This window comes from Aotus nancymaae, unplaced genomic scaffold (assembly GCF_030222135.1).
Source record: "Aotus nancymaae isolate 86718 unplaced genomic scaffold, 86718_ANA_hifiasm-v0.15.2.pri h1tg000038l, whole genome shotgun sequence".
Taxonomy (NCBI): domain Eukaryota; kingdom Metazoa; phylum Chordata; class Mammalia; order Primates; family Aotidae; genus Aotus; species Aotus nancymaae.
This window is the reverse complement of record NW_026988452.1, coordinates 5,275,067-5,296,250: the sequence shown is the minus strand read 5'-3', so window position 1 is coordinate 5,296,250 and position 21,184 is coordinate 5,275,067. Positions and strand designations below refer to the sequence as shown.

Genomic DNA, 21,184 nt, shown 5'->3' with positions numbered 1-21,184 from the left:
AGTGGCAGTAGTAGTGGTATAGTAATGGTAGTGCTAGTAGTGGTAGTGGTAGTAGCAGTAGTGGCAGTAGCAGTGGTGTAGTAATGATAGTGGTAGTGGTGGTAGTAGTGGTAGTGGTAGTAGCAGTAGTGGCAGTAGCAGTGGTGTAGTAATGGTAGTGGTAGTGGTGGTAGTAGTGGTAGTGGTAGTAGCAGTAGTGGCAGTAGTAGTGGTATGGTAATGGTAGTAGTAGTGGTAGTGGTAGTAGCAGTAGTGGCAATAGTAGTGGTATAGTAATGGTAGTGGTAGTGGTGGTAGTAGTGGTAGTGGTAGTAGCAGTAGTGGCAGTAGCAGTGGTGTAGTAATGGTAGTGTAGTGGTGGTAGTAGTGGTAGTGGTAGTAGCAGTAGTGGCAGTAGCAGTGGTGTAGTAATGGTAGAAGTAGTGGTGGTAGTAGTGGTAGTGGTAGTGGTAGTAGTAGTGGCAGTAGTAGTGGTATAGTAATGGTAGTAGTAGTGGTAGTGGTAGTAGCAGTAGTGGCAGTGGTAGTGGTCGTGGTGGTAGTAGTGGTAGTGGTAGTAGCAGTAGTGGCAGTAGTAGTGGTATAGTAATGGTAGTGCTAGTAGTGGTAGTAGCAGTAGTGGCAGTAGCAGTGGTGTAGTAATGGTAGTGGTAGTGGTGGTAGTAGTGGTAGTGGTAGTAGCAGTAGTGGCAGTAGTAGTGGTATAGTAATGGTAGTAGTAGTGGTGGTAGTAGTGGTAGTGGTAGTAGCAGTAGTGGCAGTAGCAGTGGTGTAGTAATGGTAGTAGTAGTGGTGGTAGTAGTGGTAGTAGCAGTACTGGCAGTAGTAGTGGTATAGTAATGGTAGTAGTAGTGGTGGTAGTAGTAGTAGTGGTAGTAGCAGTAGTGGCAGTAGCAGTGGTGTAGTAATGATAGTAGTAGTGGTGGTAGTAGTGGTGGTAGTAGTGGTAGTGGTAGTAGCAGTAGTGGCAGTAGCAGTGGTGTAGTAGTGGTGGTAGTAGTGGTGGTAGTAGTGGTAGTGGTAGTAGCAGTAGTGACAGTAGCAGTGGTGTAGTAATGGTAGTAGTAGTGGTGGTAGTGGTGGTAGTGGTAGTAGCAGTAGTGGCAGTAGTAGTGGTGTAGTAATGGTAGTGGTAGTTATGGTAGTAGTGGTGGTAGTAGTGGTAGTGGTAGTAGCAGTAGTGGCAGTAGCAGTGGTGTAGTAATGGTAGTAGTAGTAGCAGCAGTACTGTGGATTGCCTCAGAGTTGCTTGCTGAGCTTGCTGCCTGTTGCTGACTCCCACCCTGAGTCCTGAGCCCAGGCCGGACCCCCCCTCGGCAGTCCCAGGGGGCCCTCCCGCTCCCCCAGCAGTGCGTTCTCAGAGCCTTGACAGCTCTTTTCTCCTGGCTGCCTCCACCCAGGAACTGGTCCTGCTTTCTCCCTACTCCTCATGCTGCCGCTGTCCTCAATCAGGCCCTCTCCGTTCCTCAGTTAAGCCCAGGCAGCAGCCTATAGCCAGCCTTCCTACTTTAGTGTCACAGTGTTTGTCTCAAAAACAACTCTGATCATGTCAGCCCTATTCAGAAATCTCAAAAGTTTCTCTGCTGCCCGCCACAGAAATTCTAAGCCACAGGACCAGGCGGGCCCTGACCGTTCTGAGTAGATGGCCTGCTTGCCTGGAGTCGCCGCCCTTGCAGCCTGCTCCCCTCGCATGCCCTTGTCCTGCCGTCAGCACAGCCTCGGCCCAGAGGACACTTACTCACAGAGCCAGCCCAGCTGCGGCTGGGGTCCGTACCAGCTGAGCTCACGCCCTGGTGGCTGGCTGCTTCCCGGATCCTCACTTGTCACTTTTGTCATGCACAGGGATATTCCCAGGAAAAGGTGGAATGGTGGCTCCTGGAATGACCTGCCAGTACATTGTCCAGTTTTTTCCCGACTGCCTTGGGGATTTCGATGATTTTATTTTAGTGGAGACCCAGTCAGCCCACACGCTTCTGATCCCCCTGCAGGCCCGGAGGCCACCCCCCGTGCTGACACGTGAGTGTGCACTGCAGCTTCCCACAGGCAAGGTTGGAGACCCCCATAAGGACTGCCTGGCTCTCAGGTTCCCTCTGTAGCAGGGGCCCTGGGTCTTGCAGAGGATACTGCTAGCAGCTTCTGTAGCCGTCCACAGTGTGAAGCCATGAGTGTCCTGCCTGCTTTTGGGTTTTCTCAGTGGAGGTTGACTCACAGTGGGGGAGGAGGCCAGTGGTCCAGCTAACCCCAGCATAGGTTTTGCTGGCTTGTGACCATCCCTGAGGGGACCCGTGCCACAGCGGGCAAGGAAGAAGCGCCTGTGTGCCCTGAGGAGTCCTAACAGCTGTTGTCCTCGTGGCTGTGGGAGTAGGCGTTCTTGGCAATGCTGGCTTCAGCTGGGCTCCCTCAGTGACAAGTTTCTCCAGCTGAGCATAGGTGGGAAGTTGGGACTGTGATCCCCCTTACTTCTGCCATAGCCCACAAGGGCCATGCTGGGTGGCCCTGGCAAAGCATGAATCCACAATGGGCACTGACTTCTGCTGCTCTAGCTAGGAGTGAAGAGAGTCCCATAGCGCTGCTACCCTGTGGCCCGCCAGCAGCCTGGGCAGAGCCCAAGTGGTGCAGGGTTCAGGACATGTGTGCACTCATCCTCTCTGCGGAGTGCTGGGCTGGGACCAGCTGTCCTGGTCTCTGGCTGGACCTCAGAAGAACCACGACAGCAGGGCCCCTTCAGTGACCCGTTGTTTCTCTTGCATGTATTCTTCTGCGGCTACAGTGTCACCAGTGTTGGACTGTGGTTACTGCCTCGCTGGGGGAGTCAAGATGACCAAATTCATCTGCAAAAATGTGGGATTCAGTGTTGGCAGGTTCTGCATTATGCCCAAAATGAGCTGGCCACCACTGAGTTTCAAGGTGAGTGATCACAGGTTGCTAACTGGAAAAACTGCAAATCCATCAAAGGAAATAGCCCCCAGAGGAGCTTGCTAGAGTACACCCATGACTGGAAACACACAGAAGGTGGAGTGCTGTAACCTCTCCATGCAGCTGCCACAACCCGCATGAGAACGGGTGTGTAAGGGGACCAGTGTTGTAGTTCTGGTTATGCCAGTAATGCCTGCACCACCCTGGGTGAGCGATACCACCTCACTTATCCTTTAAGAGCTGGCTCAAATGTGACTGCATTCACACATTCGGCCCTTCTTTATTGTAGCAAATGACTGAATATTTCAGAGGTCACAAATTGGCTGCCCTTCGGCCAAATTCTGCTGGTAGTTATTTGGCACAGCACTTAACATTTTTTGAGTCAACATTTAAAAATAAGGAGATTTCATATAAAATTCGACATTTCCAGTTTCTCTGAAAAACTGGAAGATAAGCAGCCCAGGGCCGTGATTCACTGTGAGCCTGTTAGCAAGGGCTGCCCCATTTCAAGATGTTCCAAGAATGACATTTCGCTCATTTCTGTGACTGACCGGGGTCTTGTAGGCATGGGTTTGTGTCCCTGGCATGCTAGGTAGCTTCTTGTGTAGGCACTGCGGCTGCAGCCCTTGTGACTCAGGAGCTTGTAGCCAGGGGTGGGTCAGGGTTGGAGGCAGACCCATATGCTAGCACCTGTCACACAGGATGTCACAGTAGGGAAAGGACAATATGCTTTGGAGCCCAGGGGAGGGCCCCCGCAGCTCACCTCCTGAGTGAGACCTTCTCACACGCCTGTCATTTGTGTCCCAATCACTTGGTGATGGTGTTCCTTGTACCTCCTGCTCGTAGTCAGCTCTTCACAGATGCTCTAGGACTTACTCTTCTTAACCTTCAGAGCCTCACCTAGTACCTGGTGCTGGCTGAGTAAGTGCTGCTGAATTAACAAGCCTCCCTTTCTTCATTACCACGTGACTGGATAATCCTTAAGTTCCTTCACGTTGCAAAATGGATGTTTGAAGGAGAGAATTTTGCAATCTGAACACTGGGTTTTACGGTTTCTTCCACACCATTGTGTAAACTGCTTTTCTTTAAGGCCATTGCAACCGCCGGCTTTGTTGAGCAGCCTCCTTTTGGAATCCGACCTTCGGTGTTTGAGCTGGCCCCAGGACATGCTGTGTTAGTGGAGGTAGGTAATCAGATTCGGCCTGTATTTCCTCATCTGCTTGCATGCTTGCATTTCTCTCCGTTTTCATGACTCAAATGTCCAGTCCCATCCCACCTCCCAGCCTTAGTGACTTCTGGGTAGACGCCTATTCTTGCATTCTGCAGGGTGATGTCAGGTGTCATTCGACTGTCTCAGGAGCATTTTCACAAAGCAAATGCAGACAGCCCATGCATCACAGCACAAACCCGAGCCTCGCTTGTCCACACCTTTCGTCTGGGAGCCACCTCCACCAATGTCCAAGCTGCCTCCAGGAGCTTCCCTTGGTTCTTCAGTCTCTCTTGGGCTTTCCCTCCCCCCATCATCTGGTACCTGGGCGATGACTGTGGCTTTGTTCTCGCTTTCATGCTTCATCCTCAGTTTGTGTAGTCAGCAAGGCCCACCTCCTTTAGGCCTCATCCTGAACCTCTGCGGAAGCTCTCTGAGGCCTGCCCCTGGCTGTGGGCACCTCCTTTCCTAACTGGCCCCTTTTGCTGTCACATCTGCTTGCTGGTCCCCAGAGGTGCCCGTGAGAAATGGTGATGCTCCCTGTCCCTGTTGTGGCACACTGCCGCCCTCCCCGACTGCTGGTCTAGGAGTCTGACTCCACTCCATGTGACTGCGTGTGGGGCTGCCACAGACATGCTTGGCTTTTCACACTAGCCTGCCGAGGGAGGCACCTGACATTCAGGAGCGAAAACTGTCTGGTTTCTGTGGGGTGGATTTGGCCTGCACCACATCACCAGGTCGTGAGATACAGCATCCCTTATTAGTTCTTAAACTCAGCTGCACATTGCAATCCCCTGAGAGACCTGGAAACAACACCAAGGCCCCACCCCTGAGGCTCTGAGCTCACTGGACTGGGCTGTGGCCTGGGTGCAGGACTTCTAAAGTCCCCCAGGGAATGCTGGTGTGTAGCAAGGTGGAGCTCGACTGCCACAGCGACTCTGCCATGCTGTCAGGAAGGGCTTCCTCTTATCAGCTGCTTTCTAGTTTCAAGTGCCCAGCAGGTTCTGGAGCCCTAGGGTGTGGCTCTCCTATTCATGTTCCTGCTCATCTGATCCTGATTAGAACCTAGTTCTTGAGATTGAGACTGGGCCAGTCAGGGGCTTCGTCAGGCCTCATCTGCTACTGAGGGGCAGATGGGTCTACAAGGCCCATACATAGGCCAGGCTCCCTGTTGTCTTATACATAGTCCAAGCTGTGTCACAGGCTCATCGGAGCTTCAAAGAATTGGAGCTGGTCTGCCCCAGACATCCCCTTCATCCTGTCCTCCTGGGATCTCCAAGTAAAGGAAGAGGGGAGCAGCGAGGGAGTCAGTGGAGGCTTTCTTTCCCCTTTGCATTTCTTGCGCATTTTGTTTATTGATTGTTTGGGTTTTTTTTTTTTATTTAAAAACATATTTATAGTTCCAAATAAGAAATATATTTGCATGATTAAAAATTTAAAAGAGAGGCTGGGTGCAGTGGCTCAGGTCTGTACTCCTAGCACTTTGGGAGGCTAAAGCAAGAGAACTGCTTGAGTCTGAGAGTTAAAGACCAGCCTGGGAAACACAGTGGCATCCTGTCTGTATAAACGATCTTCAAAGTAAAAATAAATTCAAAAGCGCTGGGTGTAGTGGCTCACGCCTATGATCTCAGCACTTTTGGAGGCTAAGATAGGAGGATCACTTGGGGCCAGGAGTTTGAGGTTACGGTGAGCTGTGATAGAGCCACCGTACTCCAGCCTGGGTGACAGAGTGAAACCCTGTATCTAAAAATAAACAGTAATAAAACATTCAAAAATGCAAATAGGTAAACAGTGAAATGCTCCCTTTCACCGCAGTTCCTCAGCCATCCAGAGCCACACCTGACCAGTTTTCTGAGTGCCCTTCCAGAGAGTCTATGCCCAAATAAGCAACTGCACTGGGTTTTTTCCCCATGTGTGTTTTTTTCTCCACACAGCAAGTTGCTCACTCTATACTCTGTTCTTTGCCATGTGTTTTATAACCCTATATCTTAGAGATCATTCTCATATGTTTTAATAACTGTATAGTATCCTATTGTGTGAATGGGCCATAATTTAGTTCAGCAGGCTCCTGCTGATGGACATGAAGATTTTTTTTCTGATCTCTGGCTACCAATTATGTATAAATTACACATACATCACTCTATCCAAGGACGTGTGTACCCGCAGGATACAGTCCTGGAAGACTTGCTGATCCAGGGTCTGGTGCTCTTGTAATTGTAATGCACGTTGCCAAAATCCTTACCATGTGGGTTGTACCAATTTAAGCTTTCAACAGCAATATGTAAGGGTGTCTGTTTCCTAACACCTTTGCCAATACAGTATATTATCAAACTTAAAAACTGTTCATGGACGTTGTATGTAAAAACATGCACAAAAATAGAGAAAACAATGATCACCCATGTATTCATTACTATCTTCAGCAGTTATCAACTCTTGGCCAATCTTATTACATCTATACCCCTCCATTTCCCTCAGCTAATCCCCACCCTGCTCTTCTAGATTATTTTGAAGAAAAGACAAAATATCATTGCATTTATCAGAATGAAACTAGACCCGTATCTCTCACCATATATAAAAATTAACTTATGGATTAAAGATTTAAATGTAAGACTTGAAAATGTAAAACTACTAGAAGAGAGAGAGAGCATGGGGAGAAATGCCAGATATAGGTGATGGGGAGGAAGGCAGCAAATCACACTGCCACGTGTGTACCTATGCAACAATCTTGCATGTTCTTCACTGTACCCCAAAACCTAAAATGCAATAAAAAAAAAAAAAACTACTAGAAGAAAACATAGGGGAAATCTCTGTGACATCGGTCTAGGCTATGATTTTCTTGGATATGATCTCAAAAGCACTGGCAACAAAAGTGAAAATAGGGGCCAGGTACAGTGGCTCAGGATTTTATGGCGGGAGGACCACTTGAGCCCAGGAGTTTGAGAGCAGCCTGGGCAACATAAGGAGACACCATTTCTATAAAAAATGTAAAAAACAGCCTGGCCTGGTGGCTCATGCGTGTAATCCCAGCACTTTGGGAGGCTGAGGTGGGCAGATCACGAGGTCAGGAGATTAAGACCATCCTGGCTAACATGGTAAAACACTGTCTCTACTAAACATACAAAAAATTAGCTGGGCATGGTGGCATGTGCCTGTAATCACAGCTACTCAGGAGGGTGAGGCAGGAGAATCGCTTGAACCCAGGAGGCAGAGGTTGCAGTGAGCTGAGATCGTGCCATTGCACTCCAGCCTGGATGACAAAGCAAGACTCTATCTCAAAAGATAAAAAAATAAAAATAAAATAAACTAGCCAGGTGTGGTGGCATGTGCCTGTGGTCCCAGCTACTTGGGAAGCTGAAGTGGGAGGATGCTTGAGCCCAGGTGTTAGAGGCTATAGTGAGCAGCGATCACACCACTGCACTGCAGCCTGGGTGCAGGACGAGACCCTGTCTCAAAAAACGAAACAGACAAAAAAACAAACATGGGTAGACAAATGGGATTACCTCAGACTAAAAAGCTTCTACACAGCAAAGGAAACCAGCAACAGAGTGAAGAGAGAGTCTGTGAAATGTGAGAAAATCCTGTCATATATCTGATAAGGGGTTAATTCCCAAAATATATAAGGAACTTAATAGCAGGAGAACAAATAACCTGGGCTGGGCACGGTGGCTCACACCTGTAACCCCAGCACTTTGAGATGCCGAGGCAGGTGGATCACCTGAGGTCAGGAATTCAAGACCAGCCTGGCCAATATGGTAAAACCCTGTCTCTACTAAAAATACAAAAAATGAGCTGGGTGTGGTGGCGCATGCCGGTAGTCCCAGCTGCTTGGGAGCCTGAGGCAGGAGAATTGCTTGAACCTGGGCAGCGGAGGTTGCAGTGAGCTGAGATCGTGCCACTGCACTCTGGCCTGGTGACAGAGCAAGACTCCGTCTAAAAAAAAAAGAAAAGAGGGGCCGGGCGCGGTGGCTCAAGCTTGTAATCCCAGCACTTTGGGAGGCCGAGGCGGGTGGATCACGAGGTCGAGAGATCGAGACCATCCTGGTCAACATTGTGAAACCCCGTCTCTATTAATACAAAAAAATTAGCTGGGCACGGTGGCGCGTGCCTGTAATCCCAGCTACTCAGGAGGCTGAGACAGGAGAATTGCCTGAACCCAGGAGGCGGAGGTTGCGGTGAGCCGAGATCGCGCCATTGCACTCCAGCCTGGGTAACAAGAGCGAGACTCCGTCTCAAAAAAAAAAAAAAAAAAGAAAAGAAAAAAAAATCTGATTTTTTTGATGGGCAAAAGACCAAATAGACATTCCTTAAAAGAAGACATATACATGGGCAATGAGTATAAAAACATTCTCAACATCATTAATCATCAGGGAAATGCAAAGTAAAACCACAGTGAGCTGTCACCTGACACCCAATAGAATGACTGTTATCAGAAAGATGAAAGGCACGTGTTGGCGAGGATGTAGAGTAAAGGGCACCCTTGCCCACTGTTGATGGGAATGTAAATTGGTACAGCCGTGATGGAAAATAACATGGAGTTCCCTCAAAAAATTAAAAATAGAACGACTGTATGATTCAGCAGTCCTACTACTGGGTGTGTCCACAAATGAAACCTGGCTGGAGTGCGGTGGTGTGATCACTGCTCACTGCAGCCTCTAACTCCTGGACTCAAAAGATGCCATTTAAAAGACACCCGCACTCCCATGTTCACCGCACCATCATTCACAATAGGCAAGCTTTGGAATCACCCCAAGTGTCTATCGATAGATGGATAAAGAAAACGAGGTGTGTGTACACAGTGGAATAATAGCCTTGCAAAAGCAGGAAACCCTACCGTCTACAACAACGTGGAGAAGTCAGGAGGACATTATGTGAAGCCAAGCACAGCAGATGAATACTGCACGACTTCACCCATAGGCGGGACCTTCCAATACTGAACTCACAAAAGCAGAGAGTGGAATGGCGGTTACTGGGGCTGGGGCTTGGGGGAATTGGAGAAAACATTAGAAAGCAAATCACTGCACTTACGACAGCTCACGCTCCGCTCTGCCGGTACGAGGGTGAAAAGCCTCTTCTGGATGGTTTTCATTGACATTTCTCTTATTATGAATGGGGGTGTGTGTTGTCATTCATTTAAGGGCCATTTGTATCTTGGTCTCTGTGAACTTTCTCTTCACATCCTTTCAGCTTGCTCCCTGCTTTACTCTGGGGTGGAACGAGGCTGAAACGCTTGGCCTCAGGAGTAAGGTGGGAGGTGGCAGGGAGGGGAGCAGAGAGTCAAGAGCAAAGGGAGGGGTGTCTGTGTGAGAGGAGGAGGGTGGGAGGCGAGGAGGGTGGGAGCCCTTTAATGGGACGTGTTACAGAACAACCCTTCTCTCCCCAGGTTTTGTTTTTCCCAAAGAGCCCAGGAAAGGCCGAGCAGAACTTCGTCATTGTGTGCGACAACTGCCAGATGAAGGAGCTGGTGATCTCAGGTGGGCCTGAGTGCACTCCCGGGGCAGGGCTGGAGGGGCAGCCCAGCTCCCGGGGCCCCTGACCGCACTAGCATTGGCAGCAGCCCAGCTGTGCCCTCTCCACGTCAGGAGCACACTGGGAATGCTGCCGCCTCCAGGTGCCAGAGTCTAGTTTTGGGCCCGCTCTGGTCTGACCTTGGAGACCCAAGCCAGTGTGGTCTCCAAGACCGTCCAAGGAGCCTTCTAGCAAGAGAGATGGAAACCTCGGGTGAAATCTTTCATTGTTTCATTTTGAAACTCATTTTGATCCCCTTTGGGGGATTGCCAGTGACTCACACATAAACAGCCAGAGGCACCTCTAGGTTTCTGTAGGGTTAGAAGAGGCATGCTGGGAATCACCATAAAATGCCCCTCCCACCCTCCCTCCCATCCTCCCTTCCTTTCTTCCTCCCTCCCTCCCTCCCTTCCTCCCTCCCTTCTTCCTTCCCTCTTTCCTCCTTCCTTCCCTCCTTTCTTCCCTCCTTCCTTCCCTCTTTCTTCCTTCCTTCCCTCTTTCTTCCTTCCCTCCCTCCTTTCTTCCCTCCTTCCCTCTTTCCTCCTTCACTCCCTCCTTTCTTCCTTCCCTCTTTCCTCCTTCCCTCCCTCCTTTCTTCCCTTCTTCCTTCTCTCTTCTCCTCCTTCCCTCCCTCCTTTCTTCCCTCCTTCCTTCCCTCTTCTCCTCCTTCCCTCCCACCTTTCTTCCCTCCTTCCTTCCCTCTTTCCTCCTTCCCTCCCTCCTTCCCTTCTTCCTTCCCTCCCTCCTTCCTTCCCTCTTTCCTCCTTCCCTCCCTCCTTTCCTCCCTTCTTCTTTCCCTTCCTCATTAACTGAGTCCCTGCTCTATGCTGGGTTCTTAAAGCACCTCCTTTTGGTCCTCACAGGTGTGAGGACGTTAACCTGTATGCGGACATCCCCGTTTTCCCTCTCGTGTGAGCTTGCAGGGATCATGGTCAAGGCCAGCTGCACGCAGATGGTGGCAAGGGTCCTACAGCAGCCTTGGCCTGGTTCCAGCCGTAGTGAGCCTTCACTGACTTCACTTACCCCACTTTGGCAGGAATTGGGCAGCTGATTGCTTTGGATCTGATCTATATTTCTGGTGAAAAAAGTCAACCGGACCCTGGAGAGCTCACAGACTTAACAGCCCAGCACTTCATACAATTTGAGCCTGAAAACCTTCTGTCCACAGCTAGGAAGCAGCTGGTTATTAGAAACGCTACGTGGGTAGCCCCTGTGTGTGCCCCAGCACCCAACCTTCCTCCTTGCTTACCTGGCCCTGAGTCCCAGTGAGGCAGGAGGTCATTCCAAGGGCCTGGGGAAGTCTGGGCACAGAATGGTATCCAGATTTATACAGTCCGTCATGGAAACCAGTAGCTGCTCTTGGCTATTTAAATTTAAATCAACTAAAATTAAATTAAGAGCTTACTTCATCAGTGGCACCAGCCACATTTTAAGTCCTCAACAGCCACATGTAGCCAGTGGCTGTGATATTGGACAGCATAGAGGTAGAAGACCTCCATCCCTGCAGGAAGCTCTGTCAGACGGTGCTGCTTCAAACCATCCTGGACCATCCCTAGCCAGCCTCAGCTTCCCAGAGAGGACATACGCTGCCTGTGCAGGGGAAGCCATCCACGCCCCAGGGGCAGGCAGACTATAGTCTGTGGATTGCAGTCTCCTGACCCGCCTCTGAGCACCACCATGACACCAGGACAGGTCTCAGAGAGCCTCCCAACCAGGGCTGCCTGGGGGACCCCAGGCCTTACACAGGACTCTGTCACCCCTCCCCCAGGTAGCTGCAAGTCCTACCCCTCCTGTGCTGTGTTCCTCTTGGCAGCCAGTGGGCACATATCTTTCTGGACACAGCTTTGCTGGGAGCCCATAGCAGGAAAGGCGGAGGGCAGGAGTGGGGTTGACGCAGCAACCATGGCCTTGGATGCATTGCCCCCACAGGCACGTGGAGCTGGCCTTCCACTGGCAGATCATGAAGCCCAACCTGCAGCCCCTCATGCCTGGAGAAACCTACAGCATGGACAGCATCAAGTGCCACCCCGACAGGGAGACCGCCTTCTCCATCATGCCCAGAAAGGGGGTTCTCAGCCCCCACACAGACCACGAGTTCATCCTGAGCTTTTCTCCGCATGAGGTACAGACGGTGTCATCTCAGTAGCCACACATGGTTGGATCATGTCCTTAGACGCCCCCCACCTGTGTTCTTCAATCACGCTGAAGCCACAGCTGGGCCTGCCGAGGTGCCATCCTGCCCAGGCCGGCCCTTGGCTGAGTGGGGCTGGAGTGCACCGCTGGTGTGCAGGACGAAGCAGCTCATTGTACCTGGTCCTGATCCCAGACTCGCCCCATGTGCAGCCAGACCCTGGGCTGGTGTCTTCAGCTCTGGGTGTCTCCCACATGTCCACTATGGCAAAAAACATTACCATCCCCACCCATACCACAGCAGCCCCTAGAGAGCATGAGGCGGGGGGCCCTGAGGGCCAGGTTAGCACAGCGCCGGGCCCAGCGTGGAGGGAAGCCCCGTGAGCCATGGCAGGCTAGAGGGGAATTTGAGCTGGGCATGAAAAGGATGTTCCGGGGCCGTTGTTAGTGGGTTTGGGGCTAAGGTGAGTGGGTCTGCGTCTGGCCCCAGCATGCAGCCGCCTGTGTCTGTCCTGGGAGGGTGTGGTGGCTTCAGGCACTTGAGGGGCAGTGTCAGCATCAGGAAGGCCTTTCCTTTCCTTCCTGCACCAGGCCCAGCTGAGACAGGCCCCTGAGTCCTGGCTCATGTTCTGGCAGCAACTTCACTTTTCCTAGGGAGGGGAAGAGGCAGCAGGGAAGTATCCCAGGTTTTCAGAAGGTCCTTGTGGTGGCCAGGCTCGGGGAAGGAGAATTGCTGCCATGCCCAGCCTCCAGGACAACCTGCTGGAGCGCAGCTGCGTTTTCAGGTCACTGTGTTTGCCTTGCAGCTGAGGGACTTTCACAGCGTGCTCCAGATGGTGCTAGAGGAAGTCCCAGAGCCCGTGAGGTGAGAGGAACTGGGCCCCAGATGAGAAGGGGGCAGCTGGGCCTTCCCGCACCTTGGGGATTCTCCTGGGGAAGGTATCAGGCAAGGGGAGTGGGCAGCTGGCAGGCTTTGGGGAGCGGGAGCATTGTTTTGCCTCGCCCTGGCAACCCAGCCCTGTGATGGGCTCAGCACACTAAACTCACTTCGAGCCCACCCCAGGAATTTTGGAGCTGCTCTTGGGCAGCCAGACTGGGGGGGCCCCAGTGGTGGTGAGTGTGGAAGGGAGGGTTTGGCCCACGGTGTAAACCTTCAGGCTGGCACCCCAGTCTGCTTGGTGCAGAGATCCCAGGCTGGAGGGCTGCAGGGCAGTGCCCCTGTCCCAGGCCTTAGGTTAAACCACTGCCACAGCCACAGGTATTCGTCACCTTTCGGGCACTGGCTAGTGCCTCTGATTTAGGGGCCCGGGGGGCGGAGCTGTGAGCTAGGCAGTGTTTTCTTTTTACAAGGCCAAACGTGGGACGGGCAGGGACACGCTGGGATGTGCTCGCAGGTGTGCCGGCTCCTAGCTCACCTTGGGTTTGCGTTTAGTTCAGAAGCAGAGAACCTGGGACATGCCTCCTACTCTGTGGATGATGTGATTGTCCTGGAAATCGAGGTGAAAGGCTCAGTAGCACCTTTCCAGGTTCTCTTAGAGCCGTATGCCCTCATCATCCCAGGGGAGAACTACATTGGCATAAACGTGAAGAAGGCGTTTAAGGTAGGTCGTTGTCTCCCCTGCCTGGGCTGGCCGAGGCGGTGCTGACATGGGTGTGAGTGTAGGGAGGATGCAGCAGGAGGGGCGGATGGCAGCAGCCACTGCATGGAGGCTGAGGCCGTTCCCGGGGCCTTGAACCCAACTTGACGTGCACAGATGCATAGGCCAGGCATGGCTGTCATTTATCAGCCTCCCAGAATCCTCTGAAAGTTAGGGCTGTGGAACCCATTCCCCTCCTTGGCAGAATATGACAGCCACATGCCCTGCAGGGTGGAGGGAGGGTGCTTTATGTTTGGGAAGCCCATGGCTTTGGGTGGCCGGGAGCTAGCTGGGAGGTGTCATGGGGACCTTCACGAGCCCATGATCCTTCAGCAGGTACAGAGTGGACATGAAGGGGCAGTAAACAGGCAGCCTGGTCTCGGTGTGTCTTTCAGATGTGGAACAACAGCAAGTCACCCATCAGATACCTGTGGGGGAAGATCAGCGACTGCCACATCATCGAAGTGGAGCCCTGCACGGGGGTCATAGGTGCCCTGGGGGCGGCAGGAGAGTTGTGACCTGCCTCAGGCTGGCTCGGGAGGAAATCTTCAGAGTGAAAGGGGCCCGTGCAGGGCTCTGGAGGCCTGGGATGTGAGGCAGATGAGAAGTCTGTGCAAGCCAGGTGTCTGTGCCCAGCCGTAGGAGGAAGCGCCTCTGCTTCTCCTCTCCACCTCTCCCTCTCCTTCTCTCTCTCAGAGCCCAGTGAGGTCGAGGATTTCGAGTTGAACTTTACTGGGGGTGTCCCTGGCCCCACAAGCCAGGACCTGCTGTGTGAAATCGAAGACTCGCCCTCGCCAGTGGTGTTACACATTGAGGGAGCCTTTAAGGTGCTGCAGAGGGAGCTGGGAGCAGGGTGGGCCCGGGGAGGTGGCAGGGCTGGGACACAGAGCCATCCCCTGGTGGCCCAGTGACAGGCCCTCTGGGTGTCTCAGGGGCCTGCCCTCATCATCAACGTCTCAGCCCTTCAGTTTGGTCTACTCCGCATGGGGCAGAAGGCCACAAACTCCATCCAGATCCAGAACATCAGCCCACTCCCAGCCACGTGGTGCATGAAGGAGAGCCCAGTCTGCCTCCAAGAAAGGCCTGAGGACGTAAGTTGGGCACTGCTGGGTCCTCTGGTGCCCCCACAATGAGCCCGTTTAACTTGCCCTGCTGCAATTTGCCCTGGTGCGTTTAGATCAGAGCTTTGAGGCTGGGGAGGAAAAGCCTGCCCAGTGACTTCGGCCTGGCGGTGCCTCTGGTTCTCCCTGTGGCTGAGGAGATGCAGCCAGACGTACCCCACAGCAGCGTTTCCTGTGCCCTTCTCCACCATCTGATTCAGAAATAGGGTATGGCTTCTCCCTCATCAGAGCTGGCTGAGGCAGGAAGCAGTGGGCAGCTAGGTTGGGCAGGAAGCCTCCAAGGCGGCTGCTGCTCCAGCCACATTCCTGCCTCTGTCCCACTCTCTGGAAGGTTCGGATCCTCCCAGGGATCTGCTACCAGATGGCATCTGGTCACAGGCTGGTGGCCCAAACCCAAGGCTCCAAAAAGAAAATTCAAGATTCATTTCCACTCAAATAGCACTTTTCTTTTTACTATAAAAGTGGAAGAAAAGCAGCTAAGTATTATCATAATCATATTTAAATGCAATGGGCAATCTGGAGCAAACAAAGTCACACAAAGAGCCAGCTATTTGTAAAACGGCCGCAGTGAGTTGTACGTCGCCCCTTCACCGCGGCATGGCTGTGGCTCCCTGGTGTACCACACCCATGAGACCCTGGCCATGACTGTTTGGTGACCGCATCCTCCCTCTGGCTGCTTCCCAGCAGCGTCCCCATCCCGCTTGCCCGCTTGCCCTCTGAGTCAGAACACCGCACACTTTTCCTCCTGTATTCAGGAGCCCAGGGAAGACAGGCCAAGCCACGCGTACACCTTATTTGTTAGCGCGCATCCCCTTTCTCCAGGAAAGTGGACTTGACTTTCCACTCTGGGGAGGCCCCGCTCCTTTACTGACAGCCTGTAGCTGGGCACCGTGAAACCTAGAAGTTATGACAGTATGCATCCAATTGCCAGTGCCACTGCCAAGCACCTGTTACACACACGGGCTTGGAGTTCAATGCTTTCCCTCCCAGGACTCACTGGTCTCCCGCCATGGATCTTGAAACCACAGAAGACTAAGGCTGGGGCTCAGGCTGGGACGGGGCTGGGGGCAGGGTGGCATCAGTATCTTTAGTGTCCACATTATGTTTAGCCAAGAACTCTTTCTTCAAATGAAACCTTATGCAAACGCCCAGTACATAGAATAAAGTGTGACTGCTCCATCCACCCAGAGACCCCCGTGTTAGGCGCCTCTGCCCCATCCCGCTTCTCCCAACATTCCAGTCCCCTGCGCTGCCAAGGATCTCCAGGGATTTTCCAGAGCACAGCTGGAAGCGTACAGACCTCAGTGAGCCTCCTCAGTTGATAGAGGAGAGGCTGGAAGGGACAGGGCTTCCCTAGGGTTGCACAGCTGATGGGTAACAGCATCACAGCTCATCCCTCTTCTCTCATTTCCAGTCTGTGGTCTTCTCCCACTGTGAAGAATAACATGTTTTATCATGGAAATAACTGTCAGTGTTACAGTATTGTAAGATTTATGTCACGAGCAAGCCAGTGGGAGTCCCGTCTCTACAGTTCTCTGTACTCTATTCTTCTGAGCTCTCAAAAGCAATGTTGGGATTTGGGGGTTGTTAGATGCTCTCAGATGAGGGGACACAGAGTTACTGAAACCTAACCGCAGACTACAGCCACCCTCAGAGCTTCAGGGCTCCATGGGAGGTGCACATGAGCAACAGAGACAGCAACGTGCTCCCTCCTTACAGGGGCAAGTGTCCTCTCTGTCAGGGCGGGAAGAATGGACTGTAAAGAGCCCTCCCCAGAGGCGGATACTTCTTCCGTTCTTTCTCTTCCCCTCTCCCTTCGTGTGTGTGCCTGGCATGGGAGGAGGGGCGGACCTGCAGTGGGGGACAGGAGGAGGGGGTGGGGGAAAGACCACGTGGGTACAAAAGAGAATTCTGTGGTCACAGCAGACTCTCCCCTCCCCCAATCTAGTGACCTGGTGGCTTTCCTCAGTGGAAGCTGCTCAGAGGCCACCCCCCAGTTTGGCTCACCAGCTCACCTCTGGCTCTCCAGCTCTCCCCGTTTTCCCTAGAGCACCTCCCTCCGCCTTCTATCTCTCAGATCTGGGCCAGGGCATGGGGACCTCTGGCTTGTGTATTCCTTTGCTTGGAGACTCGGTTTCTTTTTTGTTTGTTTGTTTGAGACGGAGTTTCACTCTTGTTACCCAGGCTGGAGTGCAATGGCGCGATCTCGGCTCACTGCAACCTCCGCCTCCTGGGTTCGGGCAATTCTGCCTCAGCCTCCTGAGTAACTGGGATTACAGACATGCGCCACCATGCCCAGCTAATTTTTTGTATTTTTAGTAGAGACGGGGTTTCACCATGTTGACCGGGATGGTATCGATCTCTTGATCTCGTGATCCACCCGCCTCGGCCTCCCAAAGTGTTGGGATTACAGGCATGAGTCACCGCGCCCGGCGAGACTCGGTTTCTATGCTCTTAATCCCGAGACTCTTGTGACTGTGGTCCCACACCTGCTTGCCTCTTTCTGGATCCCAGATGGCTCTTGGAAGAGCTGGGGTGGCTTAGGGGTGACCTTGGTTGGGTGTGGCCAGCCCCCAGTTCCTCTGTGATTCCAAGTGTTCTCAGTGCTCATCCTCCTGAGTGTTCTCTGGAGCAGGCTTCTCCCTTCGACATTGAGCCTTCAAGTGGCCAGCTTCCCCCTCTAGGGGAGTGCAGGGTGGACATCACCTTGGAGGCCCTGCATTGCCAGCGTCTGCAGACCGTCCTGGAGCTGGAGGTGGAAAATGGAGCCCGGAGGTAAGGGGACAGCGGGAAGAGCCGCAACAACAAACTCTGTGCATCTTTGCAGTGTATTTATCTATATTTTATCTTTCTCTAGAGATGTTCTGGATTTAAAACTATTGACTCCAGAAAATTTGCATTCTATAAAATGTGTACATTATAGAAAAGAAACTTAAGATGACCCATAAGCCATTACCTAGAGATGATCCACTGATAATGCTGTGTGTATATCTTTCTGGGGTGTGTGTACTAAAGGGATGTAAAGTAGCATAACCACTTTGGAAACTCCTTTAGCATTCGCTAGTGTTTGCCTTTCGGGTTATACTCCCAGGGAAATGCTTTTCCATGCACAGTGGGATGTGTGCTCACGTAGGAATGCCCAGCCTGGACTCTCCCTACAGGAAAAGCTAGAAACAACCATTGTCCATAGGAGAATGGACACAAAAAAGGTGTGACATATTTAAACAAGCACATACCATTGTTTTCTGGAAGGAACATGCTAGAGGTTTCAAAGGTATTAGTAGAATTCCTTTATTTTTTCTTTTTCATTCTCCCTCCCCTCTCCCATTTCCTTCCTCCTCTCTTTCTTTCTTCCTAGTGGAAAACGTCTCACATATATGAAAACAGAGAGAATAGTATAATAAGCCCCCATGCACTCATTCCTCCCTTCAGTAATCGTCAACTCACTGCAAGTACTGTTTCATCCATATCCCCTATCTGCTTCTCCCCACTCCTTCCCAAATTATTTTCAAATAAAATATTTATTTTCTTAAGCTGGCTGGTGATAATATTTTGTTTCTGATGTTGTTTTATTGTTCGTTAAGCTGCATGTACGTTTTATACTCATTGTGGCATATATTTGGTGTTTCATTGTAAAAACATTTAGATCTTTACGGATGCTCTTGAATTATCCTCCAAAAAGACTGTGTCATTTTATACTTCCACCTACAGTGTGTGAGACTAGCCACTGCCCCACACTCTCACCGTGACAGGTGCTATGGGACTTTGTATACCTGACCATCTGACAGTTCAATCGTCCTCTCCTGTGATAACAAATACCGGCCTAGGTATGAGTCTTTGCACTGGTGCAAGGTGCTTTCTGGGTGTCAGAGGTGAAGGCCAAGTCTGCCTGCAGCTCAGGGGAAGGCTTTCTATTCAGTCTTTGCATATTTCCTTTCCTTTTCTGTCTCTGTTCTTCTGAAAGGACCTTGTATTATTCAGAATGTTTATGGTAGCAAGTGATGGAAACACAGACATTACCAACTTAGGCAAAAAAGGAGCAGCACTAGCTCCTGTAACGGGGCATTCCCGCCTTGCTGAATCCAAGGGCCCAACCCTTTCCCTTTGCCTGGTCTTCTGCTTTCTCTCTTTCTCTACCCTCCCCCCACCCCATCCACCCCAGCCCCACCCTTCACCTCTGCTTCTTTCTTTGTGGGCCTTTCTCTCCTCTGGTGACAAGGGCCCTTAGCCCTCTGCCCTGGGGAGAGGCCACTTAACGCTCCAGGCTCACACACTCACAGCTTAACAACCTCTGAAAGCGAATCTGGCTCTTTCCAGAGAGAGGCCCCGATTGCTCTTGTGTGGGTTGTGTACCCGCCCCTTCCCCTGCTGGGCGAAGGGGAGCACCTGTCTCCGGAAGAGGCAATCACGTTTTTAAATTTCAAGCTTTGTTCCTGGGTCTTTCCTTTTCTGTAGTAATCTCTTATTGTCTTATCAATGCAAAAGTCTCTCCGATTCCCCTGAGAAAACTAATTTCTGTTTTCTCAGATGTTGGATTTCTTCTTTAATTTTTTTTTTTTTTTTTTTTTGAGACGGAATGCAATGGTACGATCTCGGCTCACCGCAACCTCCGATTCCTGGGTTCAAGTGATTCTCCTGCCTCAGCTTCCCAAGTAGCTGGGACTACAGGCGTGTGCCACCACGCCCAGCTAATTTTTGGATTTTTAGTAGAGACAGAGTTTCACCATGTTGACCAGGATGATCTCGATCTCTTGACCTCGTGATCCACCCCCCTCGGTCTGGCAAAGTGCTGGGATTACAGGCGTGAGCCACTGCACCCATCCTCTCCTTTACTTGTGGAGTTTTCTTCTGTTTCTAGTAATCCTCGCCTGTCCAGTCCTGTTTCTGAATGGAGCAGGAAGTTGATTTGCATAAGGAGCTCGTGGTGTAAGTTTCTTCTGAGTACAAGTGGGTAGATGTGGAGAGCGCCCCTCTTCTGAGGGGTAAAGTACATGTGAGTCACCACCCTCAGAGAACACAGCTAGCCTGGATCCATCAGAGAAAGGGACCTTTGGGCAAAACAGCCCTAGACAAACAGTGGAGGAAACCCACACCTGCCAGCTGCACAAATTGGTCTGTGTGTTCATTCATAAGTAAGAGTGAAGGACTGGGGTATTTTTGGTTGTCTTCTTCATGACAGTTGAGACGTCCAGTGTTACTGCAGCCTCTGCCCTGGCCTCTCTCCAGCGTGACACCCACAGTCTTCAGTGGGGCAAATACCGTGGCAGCCCAATCTTCTTAATTTTCAGTTTTAATTTTTATTATTTATACAAATTTATGGGGCACATGTGCAATTTTGTTACGTGCATAGATTGCATAGTGGCCAGTGTAGTTTGTTGGGACACAGTTGTCAGCGGTGTTCTTTTTTTTCTTTTTTTTATTTTTATGTTTTAGTGGTGTGCTCTTATAATTATTTTTATTTCTGCATGATCAGTAGTGATGTCCCCACTTTCATTCCTGATTTCTCTCATTTGAGTCTTGATCAACTTTTTCTTGGTCAGTCTAGCTAAAGGTTTATCAATGTTGTGGATATTTTCAAAGAACCAGGTTTTGCTTTTGTTGATTTTCTGTAACATCTTTCTGTTTTCTGTTTCATTGCTCTCTGCTTCCTAGTCTTCGCTATTTCGCCCTTCTGCTTGCTTTCGGTTTAGTTTGCTCTTCTTTTTCTAGTTTCTTAAGGTGAAAGTTTAGGTTTTTGATTTACAATCTTTTCTTTCTTTCTTTTAAAGAAAATGGTATTTACAAATATAAATTTTCCTAAGCACTGCTGCATCCTATATCATGTTTTCATTTTCACTGGTATAAAAGTATTTTCTAATTTTTCCTGTGGTTTCTTATGTGGCTTGTTTATGAGTGTGTTATTTAATTTGCACAGACTTCCGTTTCACAAATTTCTTTGTTGTTGATTTCTAATCTGATTTTATTGTTGTTGGAAAACCCACTCTATATAATTATAGTCCTTTGAAACTTACTGAGGCTTGTTTTATGGTCTATTCTGGAGAATATTTCTTGTGTACTTGAGAAAAATATGTATTCTGCTGCTATTGTGTAGAGTGTTGTCTGTTCTGTTTGGTTTTTAGTGTTGTTTAAATCTTCTGTTTCAATATTTATCTTCTGGTTAGTTGTTTTTACATCATTAAACGTGAGCTGTTGAAGTCTCCAACCATCACTGTTGAATTGTTGATTTCTCCTTTAATTTTCTCAATTTTTGCTTCATGTATTTTGGGGTGCTTTTGTTAGATACATACACGTTTATAATTGTTATATCTTTCTAACTGACCTTTTTATAATTATAAAATATCCTTCCTTGTCTCTAATAACAATTTTTGTCTTAAGGCCTATTTTATCTAACATTCATGTATCTCTTAGAGCTCTCTTTGGGGTACTGTTTACATGGTATATATTTTTCCATCCTTTTCCTTTTAAACTGTTTGTGTCTTTGAATCTAAAGTGTCTCTTGGAGACAGCATATACTTGGATCGTTTTTTAAAAATCTATTTTGCTAATCTCTGCCATTTTGATTGGATTGTTGATTCCATTTATATTTAATGTAAATACTAATAAAACAGAACTTACATGTCCCATTTTCCTGCTTGTTTTCTGTATGTATTTTGTCTTTTTGTTCCTGC

The 21,184-nt window shown here is 50.3% G+C and overlaps 1 protein-coding gene across 6 annotated transcripts in view; it reads left to right on the top strand.

The window, feature by feature from the left end:
- The window catches only part of DLEC1 (DLEC1 cilia and flagella associated protein), a 68,664-nt gene that overhangs the window by 28,370 nt on the left and 19,110 nt on the right, over positions 1 to 21,184 (top strand). For all 6 annotated transcript variants that reach the window (XM_012455658.2, XM_012455660.2, XM_012455659.3 and 3 more), the window contains 12 exons: positions 1,843 to 2,016; positions 2,771 to 2,907; positions 4,007 to 4,099; positions 9,504 to 9,594; positions 10,665 to 10,827; positions 11,558 to 11,750; positions 12,565 to 12,623; positions 13,191 to 13,359; positions 13,791 to 13,884; positions 14,092 to 14,222; positions 14,328 to 14,486; positions 17,152 to 17,291. In XM_012455658.2, the coding sequence (XP_012311081.2) occupies positions 1,843 to 2,016; positions 2,771 to 2,907; positions 4,007 to 4,099; positions 9,504 to 9,594; positions 10,665 to 10,827; positions 11,558 to 11,750; positions 12,565 to 12,623; positions 13,191 to 13,359; positions 13,791 to 13,884; positions 14,092 to 14,222; positions 14,328 to 14,486; positions 17,152 to 17,291 (1,603 nt within the window). The remainder of the gene's footprint in view (positions 1 to 1,842; positions 2,017 to 2,770; positions 2,908 to 4,006; positions 4,100 to 9,503; positions 9,595 to 10,664; positions 10,828 to 11,557; positions 11,751 to 12,564; positions 12,624 to 13,190; positions 13,360 to 13,790; positions 13,885 to 14,091; positions 14,223 to 14,327; positions 14,487 to 17,151; positions 17,292 to 21,184) is intronic.